Source organism: Pieris napi, chromosome 12 (genome assembly GCF_905475465.1).
Source record: "Pieris napi chromosome 12, ilPieNapi1.2, whole genome shotgun sequence".
Classification (NCBI taxonomy): Eukaryota; Metazoa; Arthropoda; class Insecta; order Lepidoptera; family Pieridae; genus Pieris; species Pieris napi.
Genome location: NC_062245.1, coordinates 2,248,309 through 2,271,129, shown reverse-complemented (window position 1 = coordinate 2,271,129; position 22,821 = coordinate 2,248,309). Strand labels below are relative to the sequence as shown.

Sequence of the window (22,821 nt, the reverse complement as noted above, 5' to 3'; positions counted from 1 at the left end):
TTTTCACGTAATGCGGTAACTATGGTAACCAAACATACAATCTTTAGTCCACTTTCTATAATCAAGCCTTATAAATAGCTTCGTCAATGTTAACTAAACGCCACTATAGTCAAGATTTAAAGTCGCGCGAAGTAAGCCGAAAGTAAAACTCAATACATTTTTACTACTGAATGTCATATACATAATAGCGATTACATTTCTATATATAGCTGTCTTTTGTAATAAAGCCAATACATATTAAACATTTATCTATAGTATTGTTATTAGTAGGGCAGAATGAAATATGCCAGAAACTCGAGTAGGAGAGGTTCCTGGAATACATAATTATGTCATACATCACGCATTATACACAAATAAACTATAGGTAGAACTCCATAGTAGTAATTTTCTGGTTTCAATGTCCTATGTTTCTCGTAACGAGATATAATAATAAATATACACACATTTATTCCAAAATAGTTACGTCCATTTAAAATGTATGAATACGATTGTAACCTATTCCTATAGTTTTATAATAGATTATACTAATATATTATATGTGTAACTATCTAACTACGCCATATAATACAAAGAATAGATTTTTTTAATATACAATGGTTGTCTCTACACAGATTTTAATAGTTTAATATAAAACTATAATTAGCGAGGTTTTGAAAACAAAGCAGTTAAAATTAAAATGCGTAGAGAAATCGGTCCGATCGTGGACAGCACATTCTATATCAACTGCGCAATATAGCTATTATCAATGGTGATATCAATTTATACATTTTCTCATCTAAAAAGACGGGATGTCTTTGTGAATATTTTTTAAATAGTTACGTATTTTTTCTTATAATTACACTATAAGATACATTTTTATAGACACATACCTATCACATCTAGAAGAATACAAATAATCTCTAATCTAAATAATCAGTCAAATAATATAGGATTTAAATCTTACAGCAAAGGAATAGACAACATTATCACTTAAAATATCTTCTGTTCCTAAATCTTTAATAAGCTGAAATTTTATCCACTGGTAATTTTATCAAAAAATACTATTATATAACTATACAATAATATACTTTAAGAGGTTTTATTTTTTTAAAATCATTAATTTATATGATAGTATTTATTTTGTTAATATTTTGATTTAATTTGTGACATTGGAAAGAGTAGAAATATAAAACAACTAGTGGACCCCACAGACGTTGTCCTGCATGATATTTCAAGCTATTAGGATATTAAAGTATGAAAGTACCGCCTGCAGCGCCACCTGCCGGGCTGATTTGTGAATCTAAACCATTCCCAGATCCCCTTGAACACACACAAAAAATTTCATCAAAATCGGTCCAGTCGTTTGAGAGAAGTTCAGTGACATACACACTCACAGAAGAATTATATATATAAAGATTATGTTTAATCTTATGACATGTCAAAGTATAGCTATGAAAAAGTTGCTAAGCTCAAGTCAAGAGCACTGTCAAAATTAATTTGTCAACTTGAAAGTATGTCAAGCAGACCTAGGATAAATCGAATAACTTGGACCTAGAATAAATTGGATCCTTTAAGTCTTGAAATGGCTTGATGGGGAAGCCATAGATTTCACCGATGTCCCATAGTCAAAGGAGAACCATGAGAGTCAGAAACAAGAAATATACACATCATACAAATTATCAGACAATGATTTATGAAAGATATATTTTTCATTTTGACATTCTTTGTTATCACATATCTATTGTAATTATTAAATTTTCCGAAAAATTTGGCTTTTAGCACTACAAATGCTAACGTAGCAATGACTTCTACTTCTAAAAAATATATAAACGAAATTCTAAAAATGATAATTTAGTTTAATATCAAACTGTCCCAATTGTCAAGTCTTATAATTAGCTCAGGACTGATTGCAAAATTAAGAATAAGAATATTTCATGATTTTCAAATGTATATCAGTATTGCATAATCCAAAGCAAGTTGACGGTCAATCAATACATAATAAAATAAACTTAATCCCTGCCACTAGGCGATAAATTTCTCTTTCTCTTACTCTTATTCTTCAAGGCGCGATGCCTATCTCGCTTCCTGCTGGAAGAGGAGCAGGAAGATGAAGGACTGGAATCTGGAGGTGATCCTGCATCATCAGCTGTCAGTAACGGTTGAGATTCTGGAGTGGATGGTTCCAAGACACTATTTCTAAGGGCTCTCCTCTGTTCTTCAGTGTGTTGTGGGCAGCGAGTTGATCTGAGGAATGTTATGATATATTACTTAGTTTTTTTATACTTGGAGTTTTTAATAGAAAGATCCGTACATCAACCTAACAATTTGTACACAATGTAAATCAACATGGGTATATTATTAACCTTGATTTTTTGGTCGTCTTTATAATGGTCATTACATAACATCAACTACTCTATGGATTACATGCCTGATTTTCCATACACTTGTTATCTTAACAGCACTGTATTGGTTGTAATGGAAAATTAATGAACAGTGCTAATCACCTTAAAAAGCTAAGTAAAATGTTTACAGCTTTGTTATAAAATCTGGACTAAATATAATATGCTACTACAAAACTAAAAGTATATTGAAGTCTTACCTAATACACAGTTTCTTTGTGTGTTCAGAAACAACACCACAGATCTGTTGCAGCAAGTTTTTCTTTTCATTTGCACTCATTGTCTCATATGTGGCACCATCATTTGAATCCGAATTGTGATTTCCATTATTATTCCTGTTACCACTGAAATAATATTAATAAATTTTAATAATATTATATATTTTAGCATCCTCTATGAATTTTAATAATATTATATATTTTAGCATCCTCTATGCATTTTAATAATATTATTTATTTTAGCATCCTCTATGCATTTTAATAATATTATATATGGGTAGTTCTTATATAAGAGGTTTTTCGTCTATGGAGGAGACGGCCAAGGAGAAAAGTTGGAGTTTATCCATTATACATATATATTATGATTTTTGGCTCGTTTGTGTATCTACTCACGTAAGGGCAAGTTACTTAAAACATATTTTGTCACTTTTTAGAGGGCCAGGGTAAATACATCAGGCAGGGTAGAGACATGAAGATCAGGGTAGATACGTATTTGACCAGGGGAGATAATTAGAAGCAATAAAACAAAGAATACAATTGAAATAATCAACTTTTATCAAAGATTGTTCTTGAGATTTATAATCAGGCAACATTTTTTTATCATATTTATTATTAATCAGACTAAATGCGCCGTTTTTAAGCGTTTCTTTGGATGTCAACGGTTGTTGAATATTTTTTATTTGGTGCTTGCGATCTTTTGAAGTTATTATTTGTTCAATGTCAAAAGGAGTCTCGTTTTCGGACTCTGAATCAGGGACGTAAACATCCTCGACTCGGAGACGAGATTTTTTATTAGACGAGTATGTCATGACACCAAGCTTGAAATGATCGCAATGTATATCTTCATTGCAAAAGCAGCTTACAGACTTCATTTTCAATGTTGTCGGATCTTCAATGTTCCATGACACCTGATGGACGCGCAAAGTACCAGCAAAAGTCTTTATGAGTGTTTTAGCACTAGCAAGCAAAGCGTCTTTGTCTAAAATATTTTTGTCATAACGAAAACATTAATGCCAGGACAGTTTTTCTGAATAGCATCTGACAAATCGCTCAGACATGCTATATCTTTGCCACTAGCTACCAATAGGTCGGCTGATCTTTTGCAAACAGCATCAACACCATCTGGAGTTGCCTTACCGTGTCCAGCTTCATGGTAATTCCAGGTAAAGTCTCTAAGAGCTGGGTAAACTTCTATTAAATGAGTGCGATATTGTGTCCATCGCTCCAAAAATGGAGGATCTCTACTTTTGGTGGCAAGCTGTTCAAAATTGGCTGTAAGTGTGTCCATATAGCTGGAGGCGTATGTAACAAAATCTGTGACATCGAACAATAGCATGTTGTCTTTACTTCACCTGATGCCTCTTCTTTCGTGTAAGTTACAACTGTGTACAGACTTATCTGTTGACGTGCACCTCCAAAATGGAATTTCTTCTGCGTATTTTGTTTAAAGTCACTAAGGTTCACGTGAATCACAGCTTCTCATGACAGACATTAAATAGGTGGCACAATTACTATGATACATATCTCCCCTGGTCAGTAAGTATCTCCCGTGATAGTAATCTTACCAGGGGAAAGACGTTTTCATAACATAATACATTATTTTGGTTTATCCAAGAAAGTTTTCAATGAATAATAAAGCAAGCTTTGACTATTACAGTATTACTAAATTAGGACAGGAATCGCAAATAAATAAAATGATTATTATAACTTTTATTACTTACCAGTGGAGAGACACAATGACCTTGCGAAACCGTTACATCGCACGGACGTGACACAAAAACTGGCAAATTGTGTCGATCTAACCGCTTCTGTGCTTAGTATTGCGAACTTCACGTTGTTAATTGTCAATGAGCGAGTTCGGTAATGTGTCCGTCTTATATTTTATATTGTAGCAGCGTGCGAATATTGCCAGGGTAGATACACAAAAAAAGCGGGACAACAATTAAGTTTTAAAAATTATTGAAAATAAGCAAATATTTTTCAATTTTTCTTTAATAATATTAAAGTATATTTAATTACGTTTGTGGTAAACATAGTTTGTTTTAGCAAATAATACAAATATTGTATGTATTGTATGCTAGTTAAGCTGAAACCGGTAAGGGGACAGGCCAGGGTAGAGACTTTTTTAGACTATATAACGAGTTTTACAAAAATATGCTTTAATGAGACATTTAATTATAATGTTATTTAATAAAGGACATTTAAGAGAAGTGATTCATTGCACAAAATAGCAACATATAGATTAAAAAACCACTTTTAAATAGATTGCCACCATAGTTACCTCTTATAAGAGAATCACCCATATGTTTCTCAACCGCTTATTTTAATTTTGCACTTAGCCTTAGGATATGTACATAAAAATATGTTATTGTTGTTTAATATTTGATTTTGTATGACATTTTATTTTGTGTAAATGTAAATGTACAAAAGATATTCTTATGTTATAAAAATTTAATACAAAAACTTTAGTTTTAGAAATCAAAATAACATACTTATGCATTTTATTAGACTTCCGGTTGTTGTTATTTCTGATTCTGCGTTTTCGGCGTTCACTTTGCATGGAGCTTCCTGACCAATCAGCATCATCCTCATCATCACTTAAGAGTCCAGCATATGAGGTTGGTTCACGACTATTTGATGCAATACGTCTTGATGCTATTCGAGAACTGTTCCTTCCCATTCCTATAGAGTTGAATATGGTATTTATTCATCTTGATACAGAAATTTATATATATGAATTCCTAATAAAGTATAAAATGAAGATTGATAAAATTTATCATTAAATATGCAAGTTTAATAATTTAATAGCTTTTAAATGTTCAGAACATAGTGGAACATAAGAAAAATTTAAGCCACATACCCATGCATTTCTCTAAATGCGGTGCAAAACGAGTAGCAGATACTGGCCGCTCACAATTAGGACAAGAACAGTTAGAATCTGGAGTTTTCTTTAATACAGAAAAACCAAAAACATCACATTCGGGTGAGACAACAATTTTACAGCTTTCATCTTCTTCCTTTTCCCCCTCTATCAAATCCGTAAGTCCAGTCTTTAAACCATGATGGAACTCGAAAAGGAACCCTAATGCGACATCTTCATAAACACTATCGTAAATAAAATTCGCCGCATCTTCTGCGTTGCTCTCATTTTGCATGATCTCGAAGAACTTGTTATTTAGATCGTGCATGCTAAGCTCACTTACGATCGTCGTCATGTTTAAGGACAATTGTGCAAACTGGTTTTGAGAAGATAAGTAAAACGATATGAATTAGCCTTTCTGCAACTACCAATTATTTTACATAGTATTACTTAGATAAAGGCTTGCAAACAAGTAAAGCAAAATAAGTCCGGATACTGAAGTGAGAGCAGTCAACAGTCAGATAGGCTACAGGCCACAGCCCACAGCTGACTCTAAGTTTTACCCACCCTCCCGGCCAGGCCAGCCCCTCTGCGAGGGCTTTGATCTCGGGCGTGCCTACGATTGAGATTACCTAATAAGTATATAAAATTATATTTGAATAGTTAAATTAGAATTAGAAAACACATTTCACGAATTAAAAAAACATTAAGCTCTGCTTACAAAATAATTGTTACATCGAGCATATTTTTTAGATTTTAGAATATTCCCGGTTTTGCAGTTTTTTGATTTATTGTAAATTGTCTAATAAATTCAAAATTTGTAATGACAATTGCCAATTTGTTTGTTGATGATTTTCGTTTTCTTGAAATATGACATTAAATAATAAGACTAAACTCCATCCACACTGTACACGAGGCGACACGAGCGTGATAGTGTGCACAAGTTTCACCTCGTGTTGCCTTTGTCTCGCCTTGCTGCCACTCCGCTTTTTGTCGATTTTTGGGGCGAGAGTCAAAGGACGCGAATAGGCGAGGCGAGAGTATTAAAAAACACTTCTCTCACGCTCGCTTACAGATCACTTCGTTGAAAACTACTTCATTGTAAGGATCCGCGCTGAGTGGAGTAACGAGTTGTGTATGGCTTTTATAGAGTTTTATCAAATGTAACCAAAAGCCAATTTGGAATCCAAAAGTGGGATCGAATAAGAAAAGAATTAAATACAGAATTTAAAAAAACATGGCAACTTTTAGAGAACGTTAAGTGTCCTAAATATAAATAAATTAATTCATATTTATACCGCCATGATATGATATTTATATTTGTGATATAAACGAAGGCATTATAATATTAGTAGACATATAAAAAAGCTAGTCACTACTCCCTCCAATTACGTTAATTTTGTAGTAGATGTAGCGAGCAATTAATTATATAGAAAGTGTGGATGGCTCCACTCGTGATTATACACACAGACGAATTTTTTTTATTCAAGTGAACAAAATATTTTCCCAAAAATTCATTAAATATACTATCGGCCAACTTGGTAGATATATATTCTCCTAATTATAAATAAACATAAACATTTGGTTTTTAGCAAATAACCGATTAACGCACTAATCCTGCAGCCAGATATAGACTATAACTAATATAAAAAAAAACTTTTTTTCCTATTTTTTTCAAGGGACTTCAGTGTAGTGTTTGAATTAATGTAAACAGTTCTTGCTGAAAAGAGAGCTAATTACTGCAAAAAAGCTAATTGTGCTGTATAATTATTATCAATTACGAAGAGACTCCAGGGCAAAATAATCGCTTTTGTGTTGTGATATCAACAATAAAGAAACATGTATGTTTAGTGTTGTGTCTTGTGATATCAACAGTAACGAGATAGAGATTTACTGTGCTACATTGAAACTTTTGTTGTGATATTAACATAAACAAGATAGAGTCTTTTACTGTGCTATATTGACTCTTTTGTGTTGTACTTTGCCATAACATGGTAGGGAAAGGAAGTGTTAAATGCTCAAAATGTGGCATAATATCAAAAGAAGATTGTTCCTTAACCTTCCATAGGTTTCCTCTTCCGTCCAAGCATGGGTCTCTGAAGTAAGTAGATGAAACATTTACTGTAGATACACATCCTCCTGATTTTACAAGTTCTCATTTTTTGCATAATTCCTACCTAAATTGTGGAAAAAGTGTACCTACTTAATATTATTTTAAATAATTCTTAGAACTATGTATTTTAATTTAAAGTAAAACAGCTTCATACTTCATACCTGTGTACAATGAAATTCTTATTTTTCAGGGCTAAAGTTTGGGCTAAATTTTGTTTTCCTGATGGTGATTGGACATCCAATGAATCATTAGAAAAGTTGTACGCACAGCATAGGATGCTATGTGGCAATCATTTTGATGATTCTTCATTTACCAGCAGCGACAGGAAAAGACTTAACAAGTTTGCTATTCCATCTGCAGCTCAAAGTATACTTTCCCAATTAAGAGACGAACAGTGTAGTCCATCAAAAGCAAGTCATGTGACCAACCTCCAAGTGAGTATTTACATGGTTTACTTTATAAACATAATATTGCTGTATATAATAAATAATTTAATTGTTAATAAGAATATACAAGACTTTTTTGTTTTTAATTATTGTAGTTTAATAAAATTGTTACCCATGTACATTGTTTTATTTCTCTACATGGAATTACTCCTTAAAATTCTGTACTTGCATACCATTTTAAACTCTCGCGCTATACAAAAGTACCTGATGGCATTATCTGGAGCGTTGGTGTAAGCTTTTTTTTACATTGAAGTTGTTGTTCTTCTTCGGACTGGAGCCGGCTTTACATAATGCAGGGGAACATTTGTTATAATTTAAGAAATTATATAAATAGATAAATACCATTATTTTAAAAATTTATTATTTGATAATGTAAGACTTGCGGTTTCAGAGTTGTTTATGTATCACTATTTAAGAAAGAGACATTTAGCTACATTTACAATCTATGGCTTTAATGATTAATCACTGCAATGAAGTAATAATCTGAAACGCACAAACAAAGCTATTCCGACCTCTAGATTTTAAAATGTATGATGGCAATTTTATGTTGTACTATGAATATTTCACAGCACACAGTTAAAGAAGCATATAAAATATAATACTCTATATTTGTATGTTTTTAAAGAAGTAAAAGTATAACTTTGATTTTTGGTAAGTGTCTTCTAAATTCTAAATACGTATTCAATTGATTACTGTTTTAGATAAAATTTATTCATAACACTATAAATTATCTTGACTACCTCTGTCATGTACCTATTTGTTTTATTTATTTAGTATCAGAGTTGATAAACTTATCACACTGCGAGATAACATTAATTATTATTTTAGTAGAATACAGCTATCAGTACAGTGCAGTGCAATAGGAAAATATACCTTAACCAGTTTTTTATACTCTTAAAAATGGTAAATATTTTTTTAAATACTCATTATTATTTTTACCAAATTAAATCTTTACTTTTTAAAATTAAAACTTACTGAAATTACTAAAATCTTTTCATTGTATTTTCACTATATTTATAAAATAAATAAATATTATAAAATTCATATCATACCTACATATTTTGACAATAAATTAAGACAATCGTTATTTTCGTAGAATCCGTAGACACTTCTATAGCTCTACGAATTTATTAGGTGACTTATTTGAAGAAATCGTAGCTACATTTGAGTCTATCGGATTTAATATATTACAGTAGTAATTAAAGAAGCAGTTGTACTCAAAGTGCAGAAAGTTTACAATATTAATGTACGGTAAATCAATGTAGGTAGTCTAGACCAGCGATGTATAAACTACGAAAAACGTCTTAGCGATAAGTGAATTGTTAAGTTTAGAAATATTTAAGTGTTAGTTTAAAAATATTCTACACAGTCTGTGCACACTTGTGCATAGTCTGCTGCGTTACGAGTATAAAATTAGCCCTGTCACTTGTCAGTACCAGTTGGTTCGTACTTGGTACCACTAGTCTGTGAATTTCCCTAAGTGTCATTGTGTTCACTGTTCAGTAATCAGTGTTATTACTTATTTGTTTTTATGTTTTTCTACAAACTACCCTCAATACGTTTTTCTATAGTAAAGTTAAGTAGCTACATAAACCGGTAACTTCCAATTCCCAGTAGTATATCGAGAAGAGAAGACAGTTAAGTAGTTGCAATTTTGATGAAGGAAGTTTATTTCATAAATTGAATTAAACTTTAGTAGTTTTTATAATATGCCGAGAAAATGCATATTTGGTTGTACGAACACCGGTAAGTTCTTTTTGTTGTTTATGACTTATTAATTCAAGCCGCTTGCTAGAGCTTTCAATAAAATGTTTGAATCATTTATTTTCAGGTGTTGCATACCATGTTTTTCCTAGTGTAAATAAATTTCCTGAGCAGTTCTCTGCTTGGGTACGAAGTGTTGGTGGAAGTCTTGATGGACCTACAGATTATGAATATTACAAAAAAAAGAGAGTATGTGATTTACATTTTAAGCTTTCTGATAGAAATCGGTGCAACCGTTTGAATGCCTTAGCAGTGCCATCTCCTCTTGTGCATAATGATGATCATACTGAAGGTATTTCTTTCTAAATATTCACAGATTACATAAGGGTTTCTGTCCTTAGCAGGGCATTATTAGTCATATTTCGCTCAACTTATGCTTAGCCATGCAACAATCTAAAAATCGTTTTACACTTCAATTGGACGCTAATTATTCCAGCTCAATTTAATTATTAGTCTCATCAGTTAATTGTCTAATATATTATTCAGGAGTTAACTTTGATTTTTTATTATACTTAACCTAACACCCTATTAGTATAAAAGTAAAAAAGTTAACATACCAAATCCATATTCTTTAGCAACTTCATACCATTCTAAAAAAGCTTATTGATGTATACTATTGATATACACATTGTTTCAGGTTCAAACCATGAAGATGTCACAGATGATGAGCATGAATCTGAAGATCCATTATATTTACAATTAGGTAATACTGACTTTGAGGGCATTATAAACTGGGAAAAATGTTCTGCTGTTACAGAAAAATTATATACAATATGTTACAAACTATAGAAGCTTAATAAAAGCATTATCTTTCATTATTACAGATTTGGATTATGATGAAAATACAAATGATCAACAGAAATCTGATACGTTAGATTTACAAAACGGTAACTCATCTCAATATGTTATTTTAACGTAATTTTGACATTATTTCATCAGTCAGTGAAATTGTCTGTCTTTTTATCCATTTTGATATTACAAAATTTTTACAGAGATACCTAAACTTCAGCCAAGCACTCCAAGTCGGCCAGTAAAAACAAAGATATGTAAGTAGCTCCTATTTTTAAACAAAATATTTTATTTAAACATGTACAGTTCTTTGGTTGGTAAACATAAAAATTCCGGATTTGCTCATCTGGACATATTTTTTTTGATACATATTTTGGAAATAAGTTAATAAATCACTATTTATTATTAAAAATATTATGTTATATTTATTAAAAATATTATGTTATGAGTAGTTTTTCGTATTTTCATTACAAACCTGCAAAAATACAAATTTATCGTCTTTATAATATTAGTTGTACATAAAGACCAACAGTTTACGTGGTCCTAGTAGGCCTGAGGTTGTGTGTTCGAATCCTAGGATTTCGTAAAGGGGTATTAAGTCAATAAAAAGGAAATTAACCTAAAATCCTGCGGGTTTGTTTTATAGTGACAGAAAATCGTTAAAATTGACAATATAATGAACGTATTTTTATATATAAAACCTATTTTAGGGGATACGGGTGCAACCCTAGATGACCATGATTATATCACATCTGAGAAGAAAAGCTGTAAGTAATATATAGAAAAAACAAATTCAAATTTTGAATCAATCACCATTTTATCGATCTTAACTAATACCGTACTCAGAGCCGTCTGTTAATCTCTTCCCAACGGTTTAATTAAAGACCCGGCTTGCAAATCATAAATACGTTCGTAGTATTTGATATTTTGCGATTATTTTATGTCTATGATATCTCCTGACTTTATGACTTGCGAGCTTAAACTACTATTAGTTAAAAGTAGTTTTTTTTGGCCCCTGCTTATATATGGTATTATGGTATAATTTTAATGTTCTAATATAATTGATGTGTGTAAAATTTGTGATTTCATATACCGTTGAATATTTAAAGTTATACATGTTGTTTTAGGACCTATTCATAAATAAATTTAAATCTTTACTTAATTATGTAACCTTCATCAATGACTGAGTCATGTCCGGATGTTTTAAAAAACTGCGACAATACTGCGAAATATACGAGTAGTAAGCGGAGCTTATTGCCTCCTAAGAACAATTAGCAGTGGCTTTTCATAATCAATTATAAGTGAAAATTAATTTCAATAATTCAAGAATTAAATTAAATTAATTTATTTTCAGGTACAGTGCAGAATCTCCGGACGAAGGTTCTCGACAAAAGTCACAATAAATATATTAAAACAATTAAGCGAAGAGAATTTTTATTTAAGATAAATTATTGCACAAAAATATTTTTACAAATGAGAAATTTCTATATGACAAAACCCTATTCGATTTGACCTCGTAATCAAGCGTTCCCTACAAGATCTATATGATTATATATACAAACCTTGAATCACTTAATTCATAAAACCGAATTAAAATGTTTTAATACCCGTAATAATAGTGGCGGTGCAACCCCTTATATACTTACATAAGTCATAAGCCTCCTTTCCCATCGTTTTTAGGGCGTTTACGCTTTTTTTTGTCTTTATCTTCCAGAGCCTTCTAGATACTTATTCTATAAACTTTATAGAATAAGTATCTAGAAGGCTTTATAGTATAAAGTATTAAACGCACACACGGCGGAACTACAAAAATATGTAGCAAATATAATAATTTACATACATTACGTCTGTGCGCTTTTGTTTATTAAATTTTTGTTCGTTTGATGAAGATCTAAATTACTTTACAGGTAGTGTTTGAACCTCGTGGGCTGATACCTCCAGTATTCACCCCTTTGAATGAAGACCTCACTGTAAATTACAAAGAAATTTCAAGTTATGCAGATTATATGGTTGTGAATGGAATCAAAGCTGTATTAGGTAAGTTATAATTATTTAGCACTTGCGAATAACAAGAAGTCGTTTAATGCATGATAAGCGATCTCTTCTTGTTATAAAAATTTTTACTCATGTCTATTACAGTCGGCGGCACAACTGGGGAGCATATGTCTTTGTCTGTTAGCGATAGAAAGAAAATTATAGAAGCATGGGTGAAAACCAAGCCTCGAAGTGGTCTTCACATCATGGTACAAGTCGGTGGTGCTCCAATGGCTGATGTCTTAGAATTGGTAATATATTAATTTTTTTTGAAAACATTTAAAAAATACTAATAAAATTGCATTTATCTGTCCTAAATTCTCATAAAATATATGGAATTAATGATAATCTTATTGAGCATTAGGCAGTCTTTATATATATATATTATATATTCTGTCTGTCGAAATAATTTTAATATTTAATTGTCTTTTTAATTAATACAAATCTTTCCGATAGCTATTTTGTTATAAACTTATAATAATGTAATTTAAATGTCCTCCAGAATGTTTACCGTTTTTGTGTTGTTATTGTTTTAAATTTCCTTATCAAAAAGTGATAACAACGTATTTATGTAAACACAAGTGATAGGGTGAAGTAATGTTATGCTTAAAAATAATTATTTCAAATGCATTAGGTTTTCTGATCATTTTGTGATAGAGAGTAGATAATCCTAATATATAATTAAACTCGACTCAACACGACACTATTATTTTGCCAAGAATCAAACACAGTTTCCGTTGTCCAAAATTGCGACGATTTTTAAACGCATTAAACATAAATATTTTCGCGCGCCAATGTCACCTGTTAATTATTGCGTCACTACTTGCATTTAGCTATATTTAATTCATATGTTCTTCTAATAAAAAACAATAACGCTCGTGCAATAATATAATATGTCGTCTTTTTGTACGATTATTTAGTTCATTGTAATCGTAAGTGCCTAGTATACGCTTATTACATTTACATAAAATACAATAATAATAATTAATTAATACATTTATTATATGTCCCTATAATTTACATATTACGCGATTTCAGTCCCTCGTTTATACGAGTATTCCCCCATATAACGCGGGGATTTTACACATTATATGTCACGTATATGTGATTCTTTCAAGAAAAGAGCGAACCATTTCCTAAAAGGCCGGCAACGCGCTTGCGAGTTTCTGGCAAAGAGTGGCCATGGGCAGCTATATCACTTAACATCGGATGAGCCTTCTTGTGCTCGTTTATTCTTAATAAAAAACCTCCACAGGCTCATAATTTCAAACCTGGGAACCTGATTGTAGAATTCGAGAGACTTCGAAAAGCATTAATAGTAGTAATATTCTAACGCAATATTCTTAAATAATATTAGGCAAAATTCTGCGCATCAGCAAACGTGGATTCGCTGCTGACCCTACCTGAATTGTACTTCAAGCCAAAGACAGTTACGGAGTTGGTGAACTATGTGGAGCTGGTGTCGAAAGCTGCGCCAAATCTTCCTGTCCTTTACTACCATATACCTAGTATGAGTAAAGTAGAAAGTATGTATATTTAAATTAGATTTGAGATGTAGAGTCCTATTAGTCTTGGCTATCTATGGTCCCCACAGAGAATAGAATAACAATCTTGAGATTACCGTTCCTTTGATGTATGTATATGTCTATGATAAAAAAGCCCAAAATAAAAAATTAAATGTTTTTAATTCAATACTTACTAATGAAACAATAATTTTGTATTAAAATGGTTATTAAAGCCTAAATTTGCATTTCCAGTAAACATGCCAGCCTTTGTAACAGAGGCCACGTCTAAAATACCAAACTTCAAGGGGATTAAGTTCACGTCAAATGATCTAAGCGAAGGTGTACAAGTTAAACGCAATCTGAAAGAAGACCAGGAGGTGTTCCTTGGTGCTGATACGGTAAGAATAGTAGTTGTAGTAGAAAGAATACTCTTATTGAGGTACAAGTTCCACTTCGAACACGGTAAATCTCTATAGAAATTGGCTATGTACGCAGTATAGAACATAAGTGTGTGCACAAATAAAATTCGCTCTATTCCGCGTCTAGTCTATAATCTATGACTCTACCGATAGTACGGATCGACACAAACAGATCTAGCACAGATTTAATAGAAATAAGGTTTTAACGTAAACAATACAAGAACACCTGAACAGACATCCATCAAGTGTCAAACGTCATCTGTCAACTATCAGGAAAAGCCCAAATTTGGGTTAACGCATTACGCTGCGTAATTTACAAATAGTTATATTAACACAGAATATTTCGAGAAAACCTTTACAACTCTGAGAATCTATAAGCCAGCGTTTTATTAACAATTATCTAGTTGATAAAAGGACCTGGGACTAGTGCTAGACAGGCTACTTCTAATTAATTTGCGATATTTGTTTGATGATTTGCTATTTTAAAAGAGTACCGAGAGTTTTATACGCCGGCTTTTTCTCTCCGCCTACACTCTCTATCTTTGTCGATGAGTAGAGATGCCTACAGATTCAAATTTAATGACGGAATAAGTGATATCTGTATCTTATGTTCCAAAATAATCATATTTTAATTTTATTTTAATAATGCTTTTATTGGCAGTAATAGCATCCGACTATCAAGCTTGAGCCTAGCATTTGAATTCCAGTTATGTACATAAAGAATTTTCTATATGTACAAATAGTTTGTACGGGAAGGAAAACATCACAGAGAAACCGTGAGACGTGTCAGGAACAGAAGGCTGGCGTAAATAAAAATGATTACTATATTCAGAAATCTCAAGTTGGCCCATTATAGGTTGCACTGTTATTTAACTGTTGTATAAATTAATATTTCAGTTACTAGCGCCAGCTGCACTCCTTGGTATCAAGTCTAGTATCGGAACATCGTTCAATTTATTCCCAAAGCTGGCTCAAAATATACTGGGTGCTGTGGAAAATGGTGATGTTAAAAAGGCTAATTCGCTGCAAAGAACTCTTAGTCTGGCCATAGAAGCTCATTTGCCTGAAGGTATATTACAATAGACTAGAATTTTTACTAATCTGGACCAAAATCTATTTAATATTTAGATCCTTAGTATTTTTGAAGTTATACTTCTTTAGGCGCGTTATGAAAAATTGATGAGAGTGAAATTTTACGATTGCGCGCGCACCGTGACACAAAGTTGTCACTGTAATTATAGAGTGCGCGAGCGAGATGGGAATAAGACAATCTACAAGTAAAAAGAAAAAGAATATGCGTGAAGTTAGCAGCGATGCCAAGAATTTTGAATGACCATAATGACATTTACCTTTTAAACAAATAAAGGAGTTTTAATTATTTTTCAAAGAAATTTAGCAATGTTTTTTCACAAAGACCTATTGTTACTTAGTTAAAAGTTTATGAAACATACCAAGTTATTAAATTGAATTAATAATATAATAAAATAATAAATAATATTTGTTATTAATATTAATTAATAATTGATATACTAAATATTAAATATTATTAAATTGTTAACGTTAAATATTTATTATATTAAAAAAAATTAAGAAAGCCAAAGAAGTATAACTTCTTACGCGCGTACATAAGTACACGCAACCTTTTTTTTTTTAAATATTAACGCTTTTATTTAAATTTAAGATATGGAATTATTTGTTAAAATTGCCACTTTATCACGCCCGAGGTACGGGTTACCTAACAAACATAAATAGTATTTCTAAAAAGGCTTCGTCAATGCGACTTAAATAAATGCGTTGCTTAAAGCGCTTGCGTGAAGCGATTATAGTTTAATGTGTCAAAATTTATACGTTTTGCTATGAAATGTCAAATGTTTGCGTCTGACGTTTGAGACACGGATACAGATACTTTTGTGAAAACCATAGGTATAATTAAAATAAATAAATCAAATAGCAAGTGACAATGTACTCTTATGAATGAAAATATTAAATTATCTTTCTGCTTACTAGGTGACTGGGTTCCAATAATGAAATTTGGAATGGAGATTGCATCAGGCCTGACGATGGGACCACCAGCTTTGCCCCAACAACCAATCTCGACCGAATCAAGAAATAGAATAGTTGCCAGATTGAAACTACTTAAGATGATTGAATGAATGAAATTTGACATTGACATAATTCATGAATGTTATTAATGAAGTTGACATTTTTAATAAACAATTAAATCGCCTATGACAATTATTTATTTAAATATAGATACATATAATATAATAACTAAAATATATAATTAAAAGGTTCCTTTAGTCCTTTTAATAATATATTTCAGTTATTATATTATATTTTTATGGTTATCACCTTTATATGTATATAGATTTATTAAAATATATATTATAAACAAGAACTTTATTGCGGCGCTTGGCGCGGTTCATTTGTGTATGGTCTGTGAAATGAAATGGCGGATCCTGTCCCGTGTGTATTGGACTAGAGATGGTGTCGCTGTTTCCCTCTAGTTTTATAAAATAAACAAGTGAAAGGCTACAAATATGTATTGAATTTTAACAGACAGGCATTGATATACAAAAAACCCAAGATGCACAATCTCGAATAAAAGTAACGCTCGAAAGTGTCCCGAAACACTATTTCTGTCCCTTTCTATAACAGTATGTCTATAACAGTATATATTACAAGCATATATTATTGCAAAATCAACCTTACGCGAATTGCTTAAAGTTGTTATTACAACGCAGTGTATACGTACTTAAAGCAATAAAATTTTACGACCGACCGCGGTCGGTAGGACAAGGTATTGAGTGGAGTCGAACATGACTTTTTTATTTACAACTATTTAACATAATTTTCAATTTATCCGACTTTTCGGGTGCTTTACAGCGTGCGTGGTCACGGTGACTGAAGACAAAAGGTGTTGGATCTTAAATAGTTGTAAATTTATAATAATACATAACTTTAATCCGGTTAAAAAGTTTTTTCTTTAAATTAAAAAAAAATGTTAAATGGGCTACCTCCTGACCTACACTTTAAATAGCGTAAATATATTTGTCAAAAACTACACACAAAAAAAGTTCAAAAGTACATAATATAAAAAAAAACACAAATAAATAACATCGACTCCACTTATTAGACGCGAGACTATTTGAAATGAGCGCACAATTTAGAATGTTGCGCTCATTTTTTGAGGACGTTTTTTTGACGTTGAGTGTGCATGTTGGGTTTTTTGTATATCAATGCAGACAGGATTGATCGTTTCATCTTACCAAACGTTTTAGCAGCTGTTCATACATCCGATATAAAATAAATCAGTGGTACTACAACCTCTTTTAATCTGGGCCTCAGATTTCTGAATCTGTTTAATGATCATTTTTAAATCAAATAGACGAGTAGGGGATCAGCCTCCATTGCCTGACACACGTCGTCCACTTTTTGGGTCTAACATGTCGGTTTACTGACGATGTTTTCCTTCGGAGGAACTGGAACAAAATTTGCGCAATGACGAGTGTTTTGTTTTAGCTTTGATGTTTCTATTTCTTGTGTATTATTTACTATTAAAATAAGCAAGAAAATTGGAACTTCGGAATAAACATGAATTACTAAATTTCAATCGTAGTGGCTTAGTAACTGATTTTTGAATAGACCGTAAGAGGAAGTAAATTTCAATCTCGTGCAGTTTTAATTTCAACTATATTTTCATTGTCATCTCACACGGAAAAAGATTTTTGTCTCAGGGCAAGATTCAGAGTCAAAACTCAGCGGTAAGTTGGGCTCCCGTATGTCAAAAAAGTATTTGATTTGATTACGGGAGTCATACTAAGCGCTAACTCACAACTCTGAATATAAGGTCTAGAGGCCACCTGATCTGTCTTTGTCACGACAATCAAAGCATTAGACAATTTACCTTAGAACAAAGCAACCTTGTTAACCGGTGCTTAGTCAAAAGAAATACCAATAGGCTTTATAGCCACGTTTTATCAAAATAACATTAAAATAATAGTATAAATGTTTTTAATTATCTTATTTTTTAAATTGTTTATATACGCAATACAATACAGATTTAAAAGGTATACATGAAGAAATGTTAGCACAACATACACCCTGAAATATTAAAATAAAATTTCTTGGATAACGTAAAATATAAATAAAACAGCCGTCAATATAAATGTTGTGTTACTGAATTTAATATTTATACATTTTCAATATATCCTCAACGCGTTTCTTGTCTGGTTCATTAAGAGGTTTTTGTGGCATTCTCGGTGGGCCCACTTTGATTCCTGTCACTACCTCCATTGCCGCTTTCATACAAGGTACAAAGTCTCCTACAAATACAAAATATTTAAAGACATGTTTAACAATACTTTTGACTGTTAATAATAATTAAAAAAATATTTTTTGTAAAGCAGAAGTGTCACATTTATAGCTAAAATCAATTTGTGTTGAATGGTGCTGATCGGCACTACTCTGGCATGTAGGAAGATGAAGAAGATAGTAACTGCTAGAGTCAAATCATGAGCTTGATTTACCTTGGCACAGAAATTGGTACTCATAAAGATCTCGATTGTTTGCTTATGAAGTCATATTAAATTGGCCATTCATTGAACCAAGCAACTTTGATGTTATATTTGTATTTTATCCCATCTTTTACTTTAACTCTATCAATTTAATGAAACTGTCATAATTGGAAACTATTTTAACACTTTAGATTCAGAAACGAGACTTAATCATTTGGCATAAACATGGCGCAGACTAAGCCCAAATTAGACTGAGTGTGTGAATACAAATATAAGTTCGTCAAATTCAGTTTCTGACGCTGAATCTTTACTTGAATCGTCGTAAATTATCTGTAATGGTAATAAGAGACATATTTATCTTAAGAATTTCGCAATTAAACTCGGCAATATACGTCGAGGCAGAATACGAAATTACCGTATCACCTCGACGTCTACAACTGAGCGTTCTTAAGGCAGTTTTTGCACCATTATACGGTACTCACCGAAGTATTTCCGAACCTATTTGACTTAAGCAAGAAAATGGCGTACCAATTCTTAAAAGGCCGTCAACGCGAGCTCTCTAGCAATGTGAGTGTCTATGGGTGGCGGTATCACTTAACATCAGATGAGCCGACTAGAAAGTTTTCTTAAAGATGTAATAAGTACATAATGGTGAAATCGAAATATGTTGCAACTATTCTTTTATTATTATATAATAAAAAAATTAAGAAAAGAAGAATTTTTTAAATGCTTTACCGTTACAAGATATCCCGTTAACCATAGAGTTGAGTTTATCTTGCAGTTTCTTAGCCTTATCCACTTCACCGCATTTAGTTAGCTCAACGATGTCTTTTACTAGAGATGGGAAAATATTGTTTACCGTTGCGATGCTGGAGTCATGGCCCATTAAAGCTGACGGCCCAAGCATCTAAAAAATCAAAAATTGAGGTAACTACTTAGACTATACGTCCTATTTTAAGAACAACTTTATAATAAACTTTTGTTTATAACAGTAAACTATCGCAGGCCATGGGCACCCATGTTGGGTTTTGAGGGAGGATTGTGCTGTTTTTTTAAATACTTTGAGATCGTATGTCCATGCGAAGTGTTTCTCCACTGGGAGTTGATTCCCGCTAGCTTATTAACTACTATATTTCTTATTGTTCTAAGAATTTAAGATAAATTAGTTTAGATTATATTTTTTTAAAGTTTAATACTCGCGTAAATGTATTATTTCGTATGATAGTTGCATAAATAATTATATTTATATGAGGTAGGTATATCAAAGTGATCTCTTTTTATTATTAACAATTTTCTTAGCTAAATAGGGTTCCGAAGATACTGGCGTCTCTTTTTTTACTCGTAAATTCGATTATCAATATAGGAGGTCCTAGAGTTACCGTAACGTTAACGTACAACTAACAAAAAACTATGGTAAAAGTTGTAATTCGAAATATGCGAAAAATATGTATTGGTTTAAATTTAAATAAAACTGACGGTAATTAATTAATCCACCTATTCCCACATCAAATTGACTGTGTATGAATAACAACGAAAGAACTTTTGAAAAGGTATTATTTGGGCTTGATAACGATCTCTTGTAAAGGTTTAATTAAAAATAACTTGCGCTAAATTACATACCATGTGTAAAATTTAAGTTTTGCTAAAGTAAATAAGTCAACTCACATGATTAGCAATGTATGTTAATTTTCCACACTTTAGCTGGTCTGCAAGTTGTGTTGCATCATGCAGGTCGGCTTTCAAACCCATAAAGTTTGGGATTCGCCTACATGCCAGCGTGAAGAATTCAGCAATGTTTACTGTTAAATAAATATTCAACATTTTAAATGATTATTCGACAGTCGATTTAGCAAAGTTATTTATGAACTGAATTTAGAATTTTTAAGGTAAATTAATGGAAATGGGGTATTAATTTCCATGCAATGCGCCACCAACTACGCACCGGGAATGTTTTTTCATATTAGGTAAGGGAGTGTTCAAGTATTACGTCACGCAATTTTTGGAGATACTTGATCGCCCTCCCCCCCATGTAACGCGCCGTAACGTTTTTCTGTACCCGATAGTAAAACGTTTCGTTTCCACCCAGTGACTCTTTACACCTATAAGTTACCATTTATGTGGTGTAAAGTACCCGCCCCGCATCGTGACGTTTTAAACTTAAAATAATACTTGAACGTATCCCTATGATGTAGTTATAAATAATATAACTGTATATTATAAATATATTCTCACAATTTACTCCAGTCATCATAGGGAAATGGTAGTACAGTATAGGTAGACTTGGTGCAGCCTTACTGACGACTTCTAAGTAGGAGACTAGGTGCTCAGCGGTCTTTGGACGAAAGTAGAGTTCTGGCAGGGTCATTATTGCGTCTACTTTGCGTTCTTCGGCGTGTTGGGCCTAATTAAAATTTAAAAATATTAATTAATCTGCTTTTTAAACACAGTTACTTATATATTTTATTATTAGTACCGGTGACCTCAGAGCTGGTGCTTTCATCGCTCAACGAATAAGTATCGCAATACAGCGAGGAAATGCTGCCAGCGTTAAAGGTACACTACCACAGGGACTTTTTTAAATTTGTTTTAATTTTCTATTTATCAATTTCTAATTACAATTATTATTACTATGTAGGTTAAGAATATTGTAAATAACAACTATTAGTTATAACACTTATAACGATTTTGAGGGAAATGTGTAGCGACTGGAGAAGCAAAACATCAACTCCAAGTCGCCACACAAAAATAATTGATCAAAACTTACCATTGTTATGACGTCAGGCAAAGATGCTCCGCCAACCTGGACAATGACTTTTAAGTTCAGCAACTTGTAAGGCCCTGCAACCTTCAACCAAGCATCCACCAACTCTTTCCTTTCTTGCGTATTGAAGGACGCAAATTCGCCCGTTGTCCCACCAACTATAATTATTAATTTATTAAAAATTATAGATTTTGAATGTTTTATGAAATAAATGGAACTATCTAATCTATCTGTAAATTGCCGTAGACGATATTTTATTTAAGAAACTAGTGAACTAAATTTTTTCCCTAAAATCAATTAAAAATACTAGCGACCAAATTTTGATAGGCAACTTGGTAGATATATATTCTCCTCATTATAAATATACATAAAAAATTGGTTTTAGCAAGTAACCGATGAACGTACTAATCCTGTAGCCGGACTATTACTTGAAAATACCTAAATATATTTTATTCAGTCTAAGGACAGAAGTCCTGAATGGAAAATGTATGTATGTCATACGAGAGTCACAGCTTGTTTCTAAATCTCACCCTAAGTGGTCTTTGGTGTCTGTGACTAAATGTGTGGTAATTATTATATGATATACTTAGATCGAAATTCAAATTTCCTCTACGCCAATGAACAGCGAATATTAAAATATTCGATTATATCGAATGGGGTCGATCGAATTCGATTAATAAATATATTATTATTTTTCGATATATTGACTTCATTAAGTTGACCTCATTAAAACCAAATAAGTTCACTATACTCAAATCCAATTCAGTAAAATTATGCTAAAATTAAACGCTCAATTATACTGTATCCATTGACGCAAGACTGATTGCTTAAAATTTTGTAAGTAACATTGTAAATGCACTACAAAATACACTACACCTAAAACATCGTGATTAAAATTCAGTAGAATACAAAGTAATAATAAAGCAATACTGCTAATAGTGACTTTGAACTCATTTTCAAACAAAAGTCGGCCATCTCTACTATGTAACGAATAATTGAGGTTATTAACCGTGACTG

At 32.0% G+C, this 22,821-nt stretch overlaps 3 protein-coding genes across 5 annotated transcripts in view; 1 reads left to right on the top strand and 2 right to left on the bottom strand.

The window, feature by feature from the left end:
* Positions 1-1,405: 1,405 nt before the first annotated feature.
* On the bottom strand, positions 1,406-6,861 carry LOC125054701 (SAGA-associated factor 11 homolog). Its single transcript, XM_047656729.1, has 4 exons — positions 5,457-6,861; positions 5,089-5,278; positions 2,579-2,722; positions 1,406-2,223 (listed from the first exon to the last, which is right to left on the bottom strand). The coding sequence occupies exons 1-4, from the start codon at positions 5,809-5,811 to the stop codon at positions 1,989-1,991; spliced, it is 924 nt and encodes a 307-aa protein (XP_047512685.1). The 5' UTR covers positions 5,812-6,861; the 3' UTR covers positions 1,406-1,988.
* Positions 6,862-7,068: 207 nt separating this feature from the next.
* Positions 7,069-16,750, top strand: LOC125054469 (N-acetylneuraminate lyase-like). 2 transcript variants are annotated; one of them, XM_047656390.1, is made up of 13 exons: positions 9,521-9,761; positions 9,847-10,071; positions 10,417-10,482; positions 10,604-10,666; positions 10,772-10,825; positions 11,279-11,335; positions 11,923-11,948; positions 12,476-12,605; positions 12,708-12,853; positions 13,960-14,128; positions 14,360-14,505; positions 15,424-15,595; positions 16,534-16,750. In XM_047656390.1, exons 1-13 carry the CDS (start codon positions 9,725-9,727, stop codon positions 16,677-16,679), a joined length of 1,437 nt encoding a protein of 478 aa, XP_047512346.1. In that variant the 5' UTR covers positions 9,521-9,724; the 3' UTR covers positions 16,680-16,750. The 2 variants fall into 2 exon arrangements, with proteins under 2 accessions (XP_047512347.1, XP_047512346.1); XM_047656391.1 differs by lacking the exons at positions 9,521-9,761; positions 9,847-10,071; positions 10,417-10,482; ... (2 more) ...; positions 11,279-11,335; positions 11,923-11,948 and adding exons at positions 7,069-7,557; positions 7,760-8,003.
* A 1,941-nt stretch (positions 16,751-18,691) lies between these two features.
* Positions 18,692-22,821, bottom strand: part of LOC125054501 (N-acetylneuraminate lyase-like) — a 6,719-nt gene continuing 2,589 nt past the window's right edge. For both annotated transcript variants that reach the window (XM_047656452.1, XM_047656453.1), the window contains exons 3-7: positions 21,808-21,962; positions 21,276-21,444; positions 20,709-20,842; positions 19,779-19,950; positions 18,692-18,851 (exon numbers count right to left, since the gene is read on the bottom strand). In XM_047656452.1, coding sequence (XP_047512408.1) covers positions 18,712-18,851; positions 19,779-19,950; positions 20,709-20,842; positions 21,276-21,444; positions 21,808-21,962 — 770 coding nt within the window. In that variant the 3' untranslated portion in view covers positions 18,692-18,711. The remainder of the gene's footprint in view (positions 18,852-19,778; positions 19,951-20,708; positions 20,843-21,275; positions 21,445-21,807; positions 21,963-22,821) is intronic.

Excerpts from the sequence above, each read along its gene's own strand:
- LOC125054701 (XM_047656729.1), bottom strand. The coding sequence starts at position 5,811 with ATGACGACGATCGTAAGTGAGCTTAGCATGCACGATCTAAATAACAAG. Across the intron at positions 2,723-5,088 it reads AAGTCTAATAAAATGCATAA|TGGTAACAGGAATAATAATG; the intron begins GTATGTTATTTT and ends ATATTATTTCAG. Across the intron at positions 2,224-2,578 it reads ACAAAGAAACTGTGTATTAG|ATCAACTCGCTGCCCACAAC; the intron begins GTAAGACTTCAA and ends AACATTCCTCAG.
- LOC125054469 (XM_047656390.1), top strand. The coding sequence starts at position 9,725 with ATGCCGAGAAAATGCATATTTGGTTGTACGAACACCG. Across the intron at positions 10,072-10,416 it reads TAATGATGATCATACTGAAG|GTTCAAACCATGAAGATGTC; the intron begins GTATTTCTTTCT and ends ACATTGTTTCAG. Across the intron at positions 15,596-16,533 it reads AGAAGCTCATTTGCCTGAAG|GTGACTGGGTTCCAATAATG; the intron begins GTATATTACAAT and ends TCTGCTTACTAG.